The sequence below is a fragment of the Salvelinus alpinus genome, chromosome 2 (genome assembly GCF_045679555.1).
Source record: "Salvelinus alpinus chromosome 2, SLU_Salpinus.1, whole genome shotgun sequence".
NCBI classification, from domain to species: domain Eukaryota; kingdom Metazoa; phylum Chordata; class Actinopteri; order Salmoniformes; family Salmonidae; genus Salvelinus; species Salvelinus alpinus.
In genome coordinates this window covers 121,893,901-121,910,499 of record NC_092087.1, presented here as the reverse complement: position 1 = coordinate 121,910,499, position 16,599 = coordinate 121,893,901, and the positions used below count along the sequence as shown (strand labels likewise).

Genomic DNA, 16,599 nt, shown 5'->3' with positions numbered 1-16,599 from the left:
GAAGGGTACCAAGTGGAGAGGAAAGGTCAAAGGTGACTTCCTACTGGTTGCAGGTGTACATATGCCTCTGTATTTCTCTGTTAAAGGGGAATACCACATACAAGTTGGAATTGGAAGCATTGAATGGTGTTGAATGGACAGACTATGAATGGACCTCCTATGTGTAGGAGTGATTTCATTTACAAAGACCTAAGTTATAATCATAGTGTGTGTTAGAAGTAATCATTATGGTTTAATGTTTGCTAGCACAGGCTTTTAACTTAGATTCAAAAGTTCCCCTAATTAGATAATTACTTGATTAAAAAGTAGATGTTAATTAGCGGTGTGTATTACAAAATGACAGATGAGTGTGATTATGGTTCAGTAAGTCTGCTTTCATAGATTTAAATGAAAATGGATGTAATCTTCTTTAACTAATAAAATTACAAAATGACTTGAAATTACCATAATTATATTATAAAGGTGAATAGCAATAAGGTTTTATAATACAGTGGCTGTGTAAATTGATCCAATCTTGAGATAAGTAAGAAAGGGCATGAAACAGACTTGGTGATGTATATTGTTAAAATGACTGAAACTATTGGTCTGGTTTTGCCTCTTAAACATCCCTAGAAAAGACAGAGTCATTGAAGCACTCACCCCGAGTACCAAACAAAGAAACACTCCAGATGTTTGGTCAAGAACGTTATGTTGTTTTTCCTCAATCAAAATGAAGGCCGGATCCCATTAAAAATCATAATTTAAATATCAAAAGACACACCTGCTTTAGAAAACCCCCACCTATGTCTAATGAATAAATGACTGATTTAATGAATAATGGAATGTACAAACAAACTCCTTTCGATACTCCACCTCTGCGTTGGAGGCAGTTGGGAGGTAATACAGTGTTGCACCACCAGGGCTCCCATGAGCCCCTATCTGGCAGGTTGAAATATGTGCCTTCTCAAATCGCAACTCATGCTAAAATAATCTAATACAGTATCACCTAATCTCGCAAGAGGACTCACTCAAGCTTCCTCCATGAAGGTCTATGGGAAAGAGTGAAGGTAGATATCCCTATCCCCTGTCTCTCTCGTCTCTCCCATCTATCTGGAGCATCTCGGCATTACAAAGAAGTATGAAACGGGTAATACACAGAGACAGAACTAAATTGACCAAGACCGCCAGACGTTGTATCTAGTCTTGGGTGATTTCCTTTGAACTCCATGTCAACGAAGAGGGCTGAGAATTCATCTCTGTCTGAATGGTAGAAGCCTTTATTAAGGCCCGGTGAACCCCAGGAGCATATCGCTGCTGAGTGGATGAACTAATTAAGCCCCTGTTTCCTGGTGCACCAATCGAAAGCCCAGAAAATACTAATGAGCTAAGCCCCGCTGTAGTCAGACACTATCAATCAACCGCCACCTGCACTCCCACTGTCCCCTCTACAACTTTACATTGAAATGACACACCAAAAAGCATCCCTTTTAATGCAACTATATTCTAGGCACATTTAATATGTAACAACGTTTAGATGCAGGAAATCAGATCTGCTAGATGGGGATGAGGTTGGTGAATGATGATTAACCCACAGTGATGGGATTCAAAGCCACTGAACACCTACGGCTAAATTACAGACGTGGGGACAAACGGACATCCACAGCCGGTCTCTAGTCTATGAGAATAGAGATTAAAGACGAAGTCCAGCCAGGATGCCTCTAATGAAGCCTAGCCTATGTGTGATGTCAAAACCGTCACTTTGGTGGCAGCTAATGGAGACTGATGGTTGCCGGTTGGCTCCTGGAGCTGCGGCATCGAGGGCGGCCCGATCAAAGCTTCATCTGAAGGCTACATGGTAATTCGGCAGTGATGAGGCCTGTTGAGGTAAACACATTTGGATGCGGGTAGTTGTGGCATGCAGATGTGGCAGGTAGTATCTCCAGATGTCTTCATCAGTCTCCGACGTGTCTTTCAATGAGGTTTCACACAGATGGGAGCTGCCAAAAGCACCAGGCTTATCTCTGCCAGTTGCATCCAAACCATTCCTTACTTCAAAGAAAGAACCAAAATGGCGGCCCGGTTTCCAGATCTATCAAATCCGGTGGGAACCGGTCAGAGGCACATATCAGAACGCTAAAAACAACTTTACAAGCCCAGTCAGTCTCAGATTTCTCACACCACAAAAACATGCTGAACTAATTCACTGAACAAACATTATTTTACTGTGTAAACAACGAGATTAGACATCGGTTTGTTTTTGAGCCTCAAAGTTACGTATATGTTCATATGCACGCACCAGCTTAGAGATTCAAAAGGAATGAACATTTTCTGGGCATGATTTATTTAATATATTAATTCATACCTGCCTTTGATATGTCTCTCGCCTTTTCAAGACAGGGGGCCCTTCCTCTCCACACTCACAGCTGTTTGATGATGCATTCTAGGGAAAGTTTTTCTCTTCCATAAATCCTCATTTAATATTAATACCTCTATTCAATCTGCTAACAGGGCCACCACTCACCTGACTAGAATATCTAAAACTACCGAGGGAAGAATTGAGCCCTTACAGGTTCACGAAAGGACAGCTTAAAGTGTTACTTCTTCACAGTCCAATCTGCAGTATTCTCAAGGGAATAGTGTGTACTGAAATTGTAAGTAGAGGTAGTCCAATATGGATGATCAGTAGAGTGTGAACAGTCACCGATGCGTGCCAGGTACAGCTGATGTGCTTTTTCATCTCACATCTGATAGAATGTCATTTACATACCATAAAAGACTGGTTGGAATTTGTTCACTAAAAGGTTAATTCTACAAATAAATCATCATGTTCATTTGTTGATTCTACTTATGCATATTCATCATTTCTCCTCTTCACTTTAAGAGCTGAGATCTCATCTAAATTAACAAGTTCATTCTTAGTTGATTTCCTGTTCTTTTTTTCTGTCTGGCTTTATTCACTGATACAATCCAGTATTTATTGTACTGTAGTAAATACTGTAACCAATAGCAGGAACATATTCCAGTATTGTACTGTAGTAAATACTGTAACCAATACCAGGAACACAATCCAGTATTTATTGTACTGTAGTAAATACTGTAACCAATAGCAGGAACATATTCCACTATTGTACTGTAGTAAATACTGTAACCAATAGCCGGAACACAATCCAGTATTTATTGTACTGTAGTAAATACTGTAACCAACAGCAGGAACACAATCCAGTATTGTACTGTAGTGAATACTGTAACCAATAGCAGGTACTCAATCCATTTTGTGTGCAACCACACCATTGTGGTAAACCTTTTTCCAGTTGTTTAATGTTGTCAGGTGGTTGTCGGCAGGTAGCGACGGAAGCGTAATTCTCCGTTTGTACTGGGCAAAAGCGAGCTGCATGTTTAATAACATCTAGGGGGAATGTCAATTACATATGTAAGATTGATTAGTCTTTCTGGCCTCCTTCCTCTCTTTCCTTCCTTCTCTCGCTTTCTGTATGTCTGTCTCGCTCTCTATCTACCGATGTTTCTCTCTGACTCTCTCTCTCTCTCACACACACACACACACACAAACGCAACAGAATGGCCTTCAGTGCAGCTGGAGAAATATTATGTGGACTTAACTAACCCATTCAATAGAAAAGAAAAAATTAGGTGACAAAAATAAAAACTGTATATATGTTCTCTATAATAGCATAGAGAAGCTGATACAGAGCCAAGTCACGTACAGAGGGGAACGTATAGACATTAATCCTATCTGTCTTTATAGAAAGAGAGTCGTTGTAAACCACTCCTCAGGTCGTCCGTCGTAATCTATTAAAACTACCTCCAGTGGGTGTGGTAGTAAAAGGAGAAGAGAGAACTTTGCTGTTCGCTTTTTGTTTTGAATCTGAAAGTCCCTTGTATTGTGAGATGTTGCTTTCCCAGAGCGTAAGTGGGGCAAAAACAAGGTTAATCTCGAGTTTGATTTTGTTCGCTGTGCCCATAGACGGCGCCAGACATAACCAGCCGCTTATTGAAAGGAGAAACACATGTTGGCTGATGGTTCCTAAGGAGAGCAAATGCCATTCTATATTTTTTGGGGGTGGGTTACCATTCACCCCTCCTCCCCAGTCTCTGTCTCCTTGCTTTATCTGGACTTGGTCAATTAACTGGAGCCAGTCATCTCATCCCACCTCATCTCTTTCACCCCGTCTGCCTCCCCAGCGTTTCTTCATTGAAAAAAAATCATTTTTATCTTCGCTTTCAGCCATACTCCTCGGGGTTACAGATTGCCTGGCATTCAATTTGTGCCACATACAATTCTGCACCTGATCAGTGCGGAGATGGGCCTAGATGGGACTGTCTGGCTGCCTAAAGAGGACCTCCGACTGTCTTTCAATAGCTGCCAACAATCATCCTTGTCAATCTGAATGGCGAAAGGGGACACGAGCTGCTACGAGCTCCGAGGAAACTACTAATGTGTATACACTCTGTGCACAGCGATTCATCCCAATTCATTCCCATTTGCCTGAGATTAAGAAGAGAGAGAAGAAGACGACCTGAAAGCAGAACCCATCTTGATGTAGGGCTTACTGTATGTTTCTGGAGGAGTGTGTTGCAGCTCTGTGTGTTGCAAAACAACCTATTCAATAAAAGTTAATATTGTTTTTTTTTCATCCGTCTCGATCTCTCTGTAGCTATTTACTGAAGGGACATAATCATCAGATCTGGAATCATGCGGCTGTTGCTGTGGATTGCTTTACAAAGCTGTCGTTCAAACGCCTCGTCTCGCAACCGGGGGAAATGTTGCCGGATGGACGTATAAAACGGTCAATTTCTCGATGTGATTAGCAAGATAGACGTGGAAAAGTGGCTTGACGTATCAAAATGTTCCTCGTGCTGTATCAAATGTCCAAAATGTCAATGGGATTAGCACGATGTGTGAGTATATGTACGGTCCAGATACTCAACCATCCTCCCACTGGGAGGTTGGAACCTCTACTATTTCTGTCCAGTTCTGGTTAAAGGACAAACTCCACTTACTGGAGCTATGAACATGAGTGGCTCATCTCACCGCCAAAGTGGCTAGGCCTTGAATGTGAAACTCAACATTTACAATCAAATCTGAAACGAGAAATAATACATCTGACCAAACGGATCTAATATGAAAACTTTGCACTGGGCCCATTCTATTCCATATGGAGAGCAGAGACGTAAGCACACACAAGATAATCAACTCAATAACATGGCAATCAAGGAAATCCAACACTTGAGATAATGCAATTTCTGTTTCCCTGCTCAAGTAATTATAAGAATATGATGCCACCAATGGACATCAACAGTATCCACATTATAGTGAACACATAACTTTTCTACCAGAAGTCAACAGGGTTTTTGTTTTAAAGTAGTCTAACTTGATGCATGACACCAACCATAACAGCCATCACAACAAATATACAGATTACTATTTCCTACTCAATGACAAGTTATTTAGAACTTTCCTGAACACCTGCAGAAGGAAAACCCTTATTCATAATTCAGTCATTCTTACTAACCCCTTCCATATTTTAGTCATCCTCAGATGTCTGCCTACTCTTCAGTACATGCATAAATCAAAGGCTGATAACCGAACAGTGATGAATTCTCACAGAGCCTGATCGTGTTCCACCTTGAAGCCAGGCCTTTGCACCGCGCCTCAATGCATCTCTAATGGCATGGCCCTGCTAAGCACACCTCTCATCTCTCCCACACAGCACACACACACACACAGCCAGGCAGCCAGCTCCTCAATCACCATCCCTCCCATCATCATGTCCATCGCCGTCTGCCTCAGTGTGTATGTGTGCACGTGAGATGGCTTTAAATAATGACACCATTCAGCAGGAGAGGGGAACCAGAGAGTGGTGGGAGGATAATATGCCATTACCACCACCACCACTACCTGCCTGGTATATGACGTGTCACTGGATATTACGAAGTGGGAATCCATCCAGATGTGTGATGTGCTGAGAGGGAGAATTAGCACTTGTATGACTGCACCACTGACTGTTATTTGAGTGCGAGTTAGTTATCCGAATAAATCAACATTTGTCAAAAGGTAAACTAGGAGTACTTTCAAAAAGGAATATGACAAATGTTGTGTTGTTCATTTCAGCTAAATTGGCAAGTGCAAACTTTAAAATCTGTAAACATATTCAAAATGAATCGGTTTGAATTAAATAATAAATTGTATAGTTAACAACAGATAAGATAGATAAGTATATTTCCTTTTACAGCAGTAATGTGCTACAATGGCTTCCCGTCACTGCTGTCCAACTTCTTGACACCAAACCATGCATGTAAAACACAATTATTTCACCTACAATCCCCTGGAAATAGCATAGCATTACACTGATAACCCTTGAAATTGAAACACCAGTGTTTACAGCCCCGCAATCTATTTACCCCCACGCTCTCAGCAAGCATTATCTACCAGTTGGCTTTTACTTGATTCAATCTCTATTGGTAAATAACTAATCTACTTCACTTAACACTATAGGGACCTGGAATATTGTCCAGGGCAAGCAAACATGAAAGATGATGAAATCATATCAAAATATGATTGAGACAGGATCCAACAGTGAGTGTGAGTGGAGGAGGGTGGGGGGCAGGGGAAGGGGAAGGGCACTTACTGAAATGAAGTGTGCACTCCTGAGGCCTCCTAGGGTGGGATTAGAGTGCTACCCAGGTACATTACTTATAAACTGGGGCTCTATAACAACAAGGAGAGCTGATGCTTTCAATATCGCTACTAGATTTTGTTAAGGTTTTCCAACTCAGGCCGTCTTAATTATTTGTGAATAATTCCTCTGGGAGTTGTCTGAGAAAGAAAAGTGAGAAACAATGAGCAAACAATGAGCAAACCTGGGCCTGGTGGGTTTTGTTTACAGGCAAACGAGGGAGGGCTGTGTTAGCCAGACCGGTGAATAAACGCTGGCTAGCGGACCGTGACGGCCTCCCTGGGCCCGCCGCCTGATCAGTGCCTGACCCAGCACATACCCTGCGGCTCAATTATCCCAGACAGACACAGACACCAGAGTTAACTCTCCTACCAGTGGGAGGTGGTGGAGGGCGGAACAGAGCTTGGTGTTCTCTAGTAAGATAAGAAGTCAATCATATGGCATTGAAACAGTAGTTATCAGAAGATTGAATGTCTGTCTACACAAATAAATATTAGTGTACAGTACCACAACCACCAACCAAGCACCACATTCAACTGTTGAATGTAACACATTATGACAAATATTTGTATCTGTTATAGAATATGACCAGATATTTACCAGTTGCTCAGTCCTATCCTTAGCCCCTTAGCCACTGTAGTTTGGAGGTTAATCCCATTGCAATACAAGTAAATGTGTTTCTATCACTACTTCCTTTTGGAGATGGGGGAAAATTGAAAGAGTAGATTGCACTGCGCCTTTGTTAGGCTGCTGTTATTTTAGTTCATATTCGAGTGATATCACTCTGTGACTCACTGTTTTGTACATGGGAGTTGGGGTGTGAGGAGTGGGAATACAGGAACAGCACAGTTGGTGGTGCAGGATAATAACAAAGTGCCAAATGACTGGAAAGAAATAGCAACAGAAAACACAAACTTCTCTCTGACAGGGCCAATGAATATGTAATAGTACATTTCAATGGTTGTATTCTCCTATTCAACTGCTGTGGCCCTGATTGTGTGGGCCTATCAGTTTAGCATACGTGTAACGATTGTCGTCGGGAGAAGGAGAGGAGGACCAAAGTGCAGCGTGGTACGTGTTCATCATGTTTATTCGAAACTGAACACTAATATGCAAAAACAACAAAGAGACAACCGAAACAGCTCCATCAGGTGCAACACACACTAAACAGAAATTAATCACCCACAACTCAAAGTGGGAAAACAGGCTACCTAAATATGGTTCTCAATCAGAGACAACGATAAACAGCTGCCTCTGAGAACCACACACGGCCAAACTCAAAGAAATAGACAACATAGAACACCAGACATAGAATGCCCACCCAAACTCACGCCCTGACCAACCAAAATAGAGACATAAAAAATCAAATCAAATCAAATCAAATCAAATTTTATTAGTCACATACACATGGTTAGCAGATGTTAATGCGAGTGTAGCGAAATGCTTGTGCTTCTAGTTCCGACAATGCAGTAATAACCAACAAGTAATCTAACCTAACAATTCCACAACTACTACCTTACACACACACACAAGTGTAAAGGGATAAAGAATATGTACATAAAGATATATGAATGAGTGGTGGTACAGAACGGCATGGCAGATGCAGTAGATGGTATAGAGTACGGTATATACATATGAGATGAGTACTGTAGGGTATGTAAACATAAAGTGGCATAGTTTAAAGTGGCTAGTGGTACATGTATTACATAAAGATGGCAAGATGCAGTAGATGATATAGAGTACAGTATATACATATGAGATGGGTAATGTAGGGTATGTAAACATTATATTAAGTGGCATTGTTTAAAGTGGCTAGTGGTACATTTTTACATAATTTCCATCAATTCCCATTTTTAAAGTGGCTGGAGTTGAGTCAGTATGTTGGCAGCGGCCGCTAAATGTTAGTGGTGGCTGTTTAACAGTCTGATGGCCTTGAGATAGAAGCTGTTTTTCAGTCTCTCGGTCCCTGCTTTGATGCACCTGTACTGACCTCGCCTTCTGGATGATAGCGGGGTGAACAGGCAGTGGCTTGGGTGGTTGTTGTCCTTGATGATCTTTATGGCCTTCCTGTGACATCGGGTGGTGTAGGTGTCCTGGAGGGCAGGTAGTTTGCCCCCGGTGATGCGTTCTGCAGACCTCACTACCCTCTGGAGAGCCTTACGGTTGTGGGCGGAGCAGTTGCCGTACCAGGCGGTGATACAGCCCGACAGGATGCTCTCGATTGTGCATCTGTAGAAGTTTGTGAGTGCTTTTGGTGACAAGCCGAATTTCTTCAGCCTCCTGAGGTTGAAGAGGCGCTGCTGCGCCTTCTTCACAACGCTGTCTGTGTGGGTGGACCAATTCAGTTTGTCCGTGATGTGTACACCGAGGAACTTAAAACTTTCCACCTTCTCCACTACTGACCCGTCGATGTGGATAGGGGGGTGCTCCCTCTGCTGTTTCCTGAAGTCCACAATCATCTCCTTTGTTTTGTTGACGTTGAGTGTGAGGTTATTTTCCTGACACCACACTCCGAGGGCCCTCACCTCCTCCCTGTAGGCCGTCTCGTCGTTGTTGGTAATCAAGCCTACCACTGTAGTGTCATCCGCAAACTTGATGATTGAGTTGGAGGCGTGCATGGCCACGCAGTCGTGGGTGAACAGGGAGTACAGGAGAGGGCTCAGAACGCACCCTTGTGGGGCCCCAGTGTTGAGGATCAGCGGGGTGGAGATGTTGTTACCTACCCTCACCACCTGGGGGCGGCCCGTCAGGAAGTCCAGGACCCAGTTGCACAGGGCGGGGTCGAGACCCAGGGTCTCGAGCTTGATGACGAGTTTGGAGGGTACTATGGTGTTGAATGCTGAGCTGTAATCGATGAACAGCATTCTCACATGGGTATTCCTCTTGTCCAGATGGGTTAGGGCAGTGTGCAGTGTGGTTGCGATTGCGTCGTCTGTGGACCTATTGGGTCGGTAAGCAAATTGGAGTGGGTCTAGGGTGTCCGGTAGAGTGGAGGTGATATGGTCCTTGACTAGTCTCTCAAAGCACTTCATGATGACGGAAGTGAGTGCTACGGGGCGGTAGTCGTTTAGCTCAGTTACCTTAGCTTTCTTGGGAACAGGAACAATGGTGGCCCTCTTGAAGCATGTGGGAACAGCAGACTGGGATAAGGATTGATTGAATATGTCCGTAAACACACCAGCCAGCTGGTCTGCGCATGCTCTGAGGACGCGGCTGGGAATGCCGTCTGGGCCTGCAGCCTTGCGAGGGTTAACACGTTTAAATGTTTTACTCACCTCGGCTGCAGTGAAGGAGAGCCCGCAGGTTTTGGTAGGGGGCCGTGTCAGTGGCACTGTATTGTCCTCAAAGCGGGCAAAAAAGTTGTTTAGCCTGTCTGGGAGCAAGACATCCTGGTCCGCGACGGGGCTGGTTTTCTTTTTGTAGTCCGTGATTGACTGTAGACCCTGCCACATACCTCTTGTGTCTGAGCTGTTGAATTGCGACTCGATTTTGTCTCTGTACTGGGACTTAGCCTGTTTGATTGCCTTGCGGAGAGAATAGCTACACTGTTTGTATTCGGTCATGCTTCCGGTCACCTTGCCCTGGTTAAAAGCAGTGGTTCGCGCTTTCAGTTTCACGCGAATGCTGCCGTCAATCCACGGTTTCTGGTTTGGGAATGTTTTAATCGTTGCTGTGGGTACGACATCGTCAATGCACTTCCTAATGAACTCGCTCACCGAATCAGCATATTCGTCAATATTGTTGTTGGACGCGATGCGGAACATATTCCAATCCGCGTGATCGAAGCAGTCTTGAAACGTGGATTCAGATTGGTCGGACCAGCGTTGAACAGACCTGAGCGCGGGAGCTTGTTGTTTGAGTTTCTGTTTGTAGGCTGGAATCAACAAAATGGAGTCGTGGTCAGCTTTTCCGAAAGGGGGGCGGGGGAGGGCCTTATATGCGTCGCGGAAATTAGTATAACAATGATCTAGGGTTTTTCCAGCCCTGGTAGCACAATCGATATGCTGATAGAATTTAGGGAGTTTTGTTTTTAGATTAGCCTTGTTAAAATCCCCAGCTACGATGAATGCAGCCTCAGGGTGTGTGGTTTCCAGTTTACAAAGAGTCAGATAAAGTTCGTTCAGGGCCATCGATGTGTCTGCTTGGGGGGGAATATATACGGCTGTGAAAAAAAAGGATCTCTACTGTCAGGGCGTGACAATACGGCTCATTTAAATTGCCTGTTTGATCTTCAGCCATCTTGGATAACAGGTTGTACTTGGTTTAACATGACTAGCTACGCCGTGGCCACTATTGCAAGCAGGACCCGTTGACACCATCAAATTGTTGGAAAACGAGCAAATTACAGAACATTTGATGAGGTAGAAAAACATCAGAGATGTTAGTTTGAAAGAGGACTGTTTCTCTTTTTTATGTTGTAAATGTGCCACCACTAATGTACGAGACGACTGCTGTACAGAACCATAAATAGATTCCTTCAACACATAGGAACAGCCAGAGTGAGACAGTCGTCAAACCGCGACAGCTGGTGAGAGCTGGTTTCTCACAACACACTTCTTCACCAACTTTATGTGATCAACTCACTCACTAATTGGCTACTAAAACATTTGATTTTCTTCTTCTGTTCGGCTCAAAAATAAACTTCTCTGACAAATGCTTTTGTTTGATCATTGTATGGCTAAGAACTCGTTTCCTTTTCAGTATGGGTTTTGTCTTTGTCTTGATAAAGAACTGCCTCAACTGGGTAAATGGAATCAGAGTTTGGCTCCTGGCTTGGTTCAAGTCTGACTTTGGTTCTGATTCATTGATTCTGGTTCTATGACTCAGACCTGGGTTCATGAAGTCCCAGATGGGCGGGGTTGGCACTTCTGGGACTATTCCATTGGTTCCATTGCGCCAGGCAAGCTCAGTCAAGCACAGCTGAAGTATTTGACAGAAAACAAATACTATTTAAACCCAGATCTGCTATGACTAAAGTGAAGACGTTTCTGAGCAATACCCGATACTGAGGAGTACTGTGGCAACATGAATTCAAGGATGAAGCTTCAACGCTATGTTGGCCCAATCTCAAATGGACCCCTAAGCCCTACAGCCTACGCACTTGTGGAGATCCGAGAGAATTTTATTGGTGTAAGAAATATAGTTAAAACTTCTACCTAACCTATCAGATCTCCACAAGTGCATAAGGCGAAAGGCTTAGGTGTCGATTCGGCATTGGGCCATTGACTTCCATACCACTCAATCCATATTAATACCCATGATGCATGTAGGCACATTCTACATCTTCCGAGGCAGTCCAAAGCTGCGGAGTAAACTTGTTACATGGATTGACTATATGTCAGGCTGCATCTTGTTATCTTGAGTGACAAGCAAAGTACTTAATGTCCTGACATTTCAATAATGTAAATATGCAGTCTCCTGACACACTTTTATGTGCGTGCAAGGAATATGCCATTGCCACATATCCCCGTCGGGACTCTGGCGTTTTTGCTGTAACCTTTCCATGAGATTTAAAATCCCAAGCCTGTCCCAACATCTCTCCAAACAATGATCAGAATGTACAAATGATCTCAGCTCCTTTTTGAGTCAGACATTTCCATAATTGAACTATTCCATAATTGAACTTTTTTTGTTTGTTTCATCTTACTGGATATGATCAGATGAATCATCCATTATCTACATGTAAAATCATACAGTATTTAACACACACACACACACACACACACACACACACACACACACACACACACACACACACACACAGAGAGGGTAGAGACACACAGACCTCCCATCTCTTCTACTGCATGACTCCATCCCTCCATCACTTAATCCACCACTGTCTCTTGGGCTATTATGAGAAGGCACATTCCTTCATATTCCAATCTGGCTCAAACACACACAAAGCATACGGGAACATTAATACCCTTAACTATGTAAATGCCCAATAGGTTAGATATACAGCAGCAGCAGCACACATCCCATATAACGACAGACAGACTTCCATTTCTGCTCCATGAAGCATCGTCAACTCATCTGTTTATTTGCACTTGTGCTCAGATGGGAAAAATCTAAGAGTCTCTATTTATTTCTGCATACAGCAACAACTCTACATATTTAATGCAGGAGATCTATTCTTGCTCATTACAAAGTTGCTTGCGTCACAAGTGAGAAGAGAGGGGGGAATTGTTTCACAGTTGCACACAATTAGAACCCAATCTATTCATATCACAAAACAGCACAGGTTCCATGTGGCTATATAGTGGTGATGCTGCTGAGCAACTACAGAATTATGCTGAGACTCAAATGTTTCTATTCAAATGTATGTCGTCAAACAAAAAACATTGATTTCAAAGTTTAACAAACCAACACATTTACTGGAAGAACTGTGCAGATGCTAAGTTTGGTAACATCTCCCTTCGTTTATGTGTCCACGTTTTCACCAAAAATCGTAAATATCTGCTCCGAATTAAGATTCAACAATGTCTGCAGAAAGAACGGGGTGTCAGCTATGACATGACACATTGGCTGTGTTCGAATACCCATACTAACATACTGTATACTACATACTTAATGAGTATATACTACATACTATTAGTTCATTTTAGTATACTGTAAACAAACGGTATCCTTTCAGTTGAGCATACTAGCGCTACGCCTGTCTACCGGAAGTTGATTCTGTTGCTATGCAACTTCTTCTCGCCACAGCAGAGCTGGTTAGGCTGTTTGCATGTTATCCAGAGCGTTGGTGACTGTAACTGTGCTGCTAGCAACAATTTAATTAGGCTTTTATGCCGATGTTTACTGACACCGGCCATATTAAAACGGGTGTTGAGCATTCGTAAATTCATCAGTTATTCTGCGCTCTCGCTCACTCAGACGAGAGTGCTCTGAAATTGGAGTAGATAGCCAGAGCGAATTTATGTCCATTTGAGAAATCAAAACAACTATACCACTTAGCTAAAAATGACGTGAATAATCAAGTCAATAAACATTGGGTAGATAGTTAGATAGCAGATAGTTAATATACTGGCAAGTTCAATGTATTAGTAATAGTAACCAACTAACGAGGTAGCTAGCTAACATACCGGTAGTACCTACTGCTCTAATGATATACTATGCAGTTCGTAAGGATAACGTAGCCAACACATTGTCAGCCAACATAACGTGCAGCATTACTTTATTACATTGCTCAACATTTGTCATAATTAGTTAATACAATACATTTTTATCGTTGGACTTCAGCTGCATATTTTCCACCATTTTCTTCAAATCTGAAAATGTTGTGAAGCCACGCCCATTTCCTGAAGAATTGCATTATCGGCCCTAAAAGTACGGAAATAGTGTCCACTGCATGTATACTTCATATTTTGGCGAATGTAGTACGACATCCGGAAACTTTTGGCATACTAACTCTATTCATACTATGACCAATACTACATTCTCAATTTACATCACAAATAGTATAGTAAGTATGAGTATTCGAACACAGCTATTGACTTGAATTTACACCCGGTAACAGAATTACAGAAATGGAATTTCATCATGGGTCCCTGGGTATGACTCTACACACTGGCAATTATTTTTTATGGGCTCTGCCCCCAAATAAGACCAAATTTGGTTGGTCCAAACCGGACAAAATCTGAACCAATCATAGATGTCTATGTTTCACAAGTTTGGACATCAAAAGTTCAGCACAGTAGAGTTCATTACAGTATAGAGTAGAGCTCAGTAGAGTACAGCACAGCGCAGAACAGTAGAGTTCATTACACTACAGTATAGAGTAGAGTTCAAACCAGACAAAATCTGAACCAATCATAGATGTCTATGTTTCACAAGTTTGGACATCAAAGTTCAGCACAGTAGAGTACAGTACAGTTCAGTACAGTACAGTAGAGTTCAGTACAGTAGAGATCAGTATAGTACAGTAGAGTAGAGTTCAATACAGTATAGAGTACAGTTCAGTAGAGTTCAGTGGAGTACAGTCCAGTAGAGTGTGTTAGCACTGGGTAGGAACAAAATGTGCACCACTTTGTATTGGGAAACCCTTGACAAGACACTAGGATGACCATTTAACTACTGCCTCAACAGATGAAATAGGTAATATATTTTTGATGTATTTGATATCCCACACCTCAAGTGCATAAGGTCAAACTTTGAAAGTTGGTTTTTCAAGCCCCCTCAGAAACACCTGGAGGCATGGGGGACGTCACTTCTGTCATGACTGACTGGGGGCTGGTGATGTGTTGAAATTAAATCAGTTTCGTTACAGACAGGACTAAGTCTGGGTAATGAGGTATGGGGAGGAGGGTCAGACAGATTCTCTCTGAAAAGCATGGGGAAATTGTCTTGGATAAGTAAATGCTGAGGTGATTGTGTTAACTGTCTTGAGTGTCTCTGCCATGATTTGTTCGATGATTGTTCAGTCACTTGATGATATCACTTAACAACAAAAGAGATGCATGTCGAATAGGCTTTGGCAATTATACTGGGGATGACAGCATGCACAGTTGCCTCGGAATGAATCCTGGGAATCTCACAGTCTATGCGCACTCCACCACACGCACGCACGCACACACACACGTTTCGTAGGGCCTAAATTATTGGCAATTTCATCAAAGTCAAACTGATGGCTACATTTTATCTCCATTGATGCGTTGCGTGAATGCGCACATAGACCAAATATTACTTTAAAACAACTGTACAAGTATTCACTTACACTGCTATTTTGCCCAGACCAGTGCACCATGGCTTGGTTGTGAGAGGAATCTCCGGTCAATGCGAAGGTTGAACTGGTGAGTTTGAGTTCGTCCTGCCTCGAACTGGCCGCTCTTCTGTCCTCGTTGCTCCATCGCAATTCGGACCGTGTCACTCTGCTGCGCCCAGCCGGTGAGGTGATGCCCTCTCGCGAGTAACTCAGCGGCAGTGTCTCCCTTCTCTGGGGTGAGCCGGAGGACTTCACTTTATCATCCCCAATATTAGCTCTCGGGCTGTCCCTACGAACTCGGTGCTTGTGTGTGACGCCAGGAATTAAATCTGCGCGAACCTTCCCGACATCTGTATTGCCGGCATGACGGTTCATTTTCAGGTTGGAAACTTTGTACTCACCGCGCGGGGTGAATTTTCTCTGTTTACCACCACCGTAGTGCATTCCTCCATCGAGTAGTGCGTTTTTGGAACGGAGCAGCATGTCAGTATTCCGTTTTCGCCTTGAGTACATGTATTTCCTCTGGATGCATTCATCGGAACCAGCTGCGCAATCAAGCTGTTGAGTTTCGGCACTTGCAGAATTTAAACTCCGTGAAGCAGTTGTCCCATCTCCATTTCCAATAACTTCCCCTCCGTGCCCTGTTGCGAATTCTCGTGTGTCCGTTTTAAGTAGTAATTCCTTAATACGCCCCTTATCTCCCGGCTGACATGATCTGCAAGTTATCTCTGATTTAGCGGCTAGAAAGAAAGATAGAATTATCAAAAGCAGAAACCAAAAAACGCTGATGTGCCAAATAGAGCATAATCTGACCCCCCTCTCCATAGCTGGTGGCAGAGAAAGATACTCAGTCTGGATACTGAGTCTTTTTTTACTCTCTTCTTCTCTTCCCTTTGTGACTGTAATTGATGTTAAGCAACAGAACTCGTCGCAAGTTGTGGCTCGTCCAATTGTTCTGTAGTGTTAAAAAGTGCGACTCGGCGAAGTGGTCCCAGATGAAGGATTTGATCGAATGAAGCCCTGCGCGCGCGGGGGAGGAGCTGGCAGTATCCAGGGAAAAGAAAGGCGAGATTTCTTCTTGCGTCTGTTTTTTCCCCTCACCCAGAACAACGCATTAATAATTTCGTAATAAATAATTTGTTAGCATTTATCGTACGTATGCAATAGTCATCTTATTCGATCTATCTTTAAATACTATTTTGTATATGAGTCCTTTGTCAG

General features: G+C 42.9%; 1 protein-coding gene across 3 annotated transcripts in view; it reads right to left on the bottom strand.

The window, feature by feature from the left end:
* The window catches only part of LOC139568539 (VPS10 domain-containing receptor SorCS1-like), a 179,858-nt gene extending 163,490 nt beyond the window's left edge, over window positions 1–16,368 (bottom strand). For all 3 annotated transcript variants that reach the window (XR_011673628.1, XM_071390439.1, XM_071390440.1), the window contains exon 1: window positions 15,391–16,368. Coding sequence is in view for 2 of the 3 variants with exons in the window: in XM_071390439.1 (XP_071246540.1) it covers window positions 15,391–16,203 (813 nt within the window). In the remaining variant the exon portion in view is untranslated. The remainder of the gene's footprint in view (window positions 1–15,390) is intronic.
* Between the last annotated feature and the right edge of the window lie 231 nt (window positions 16,369–16,599).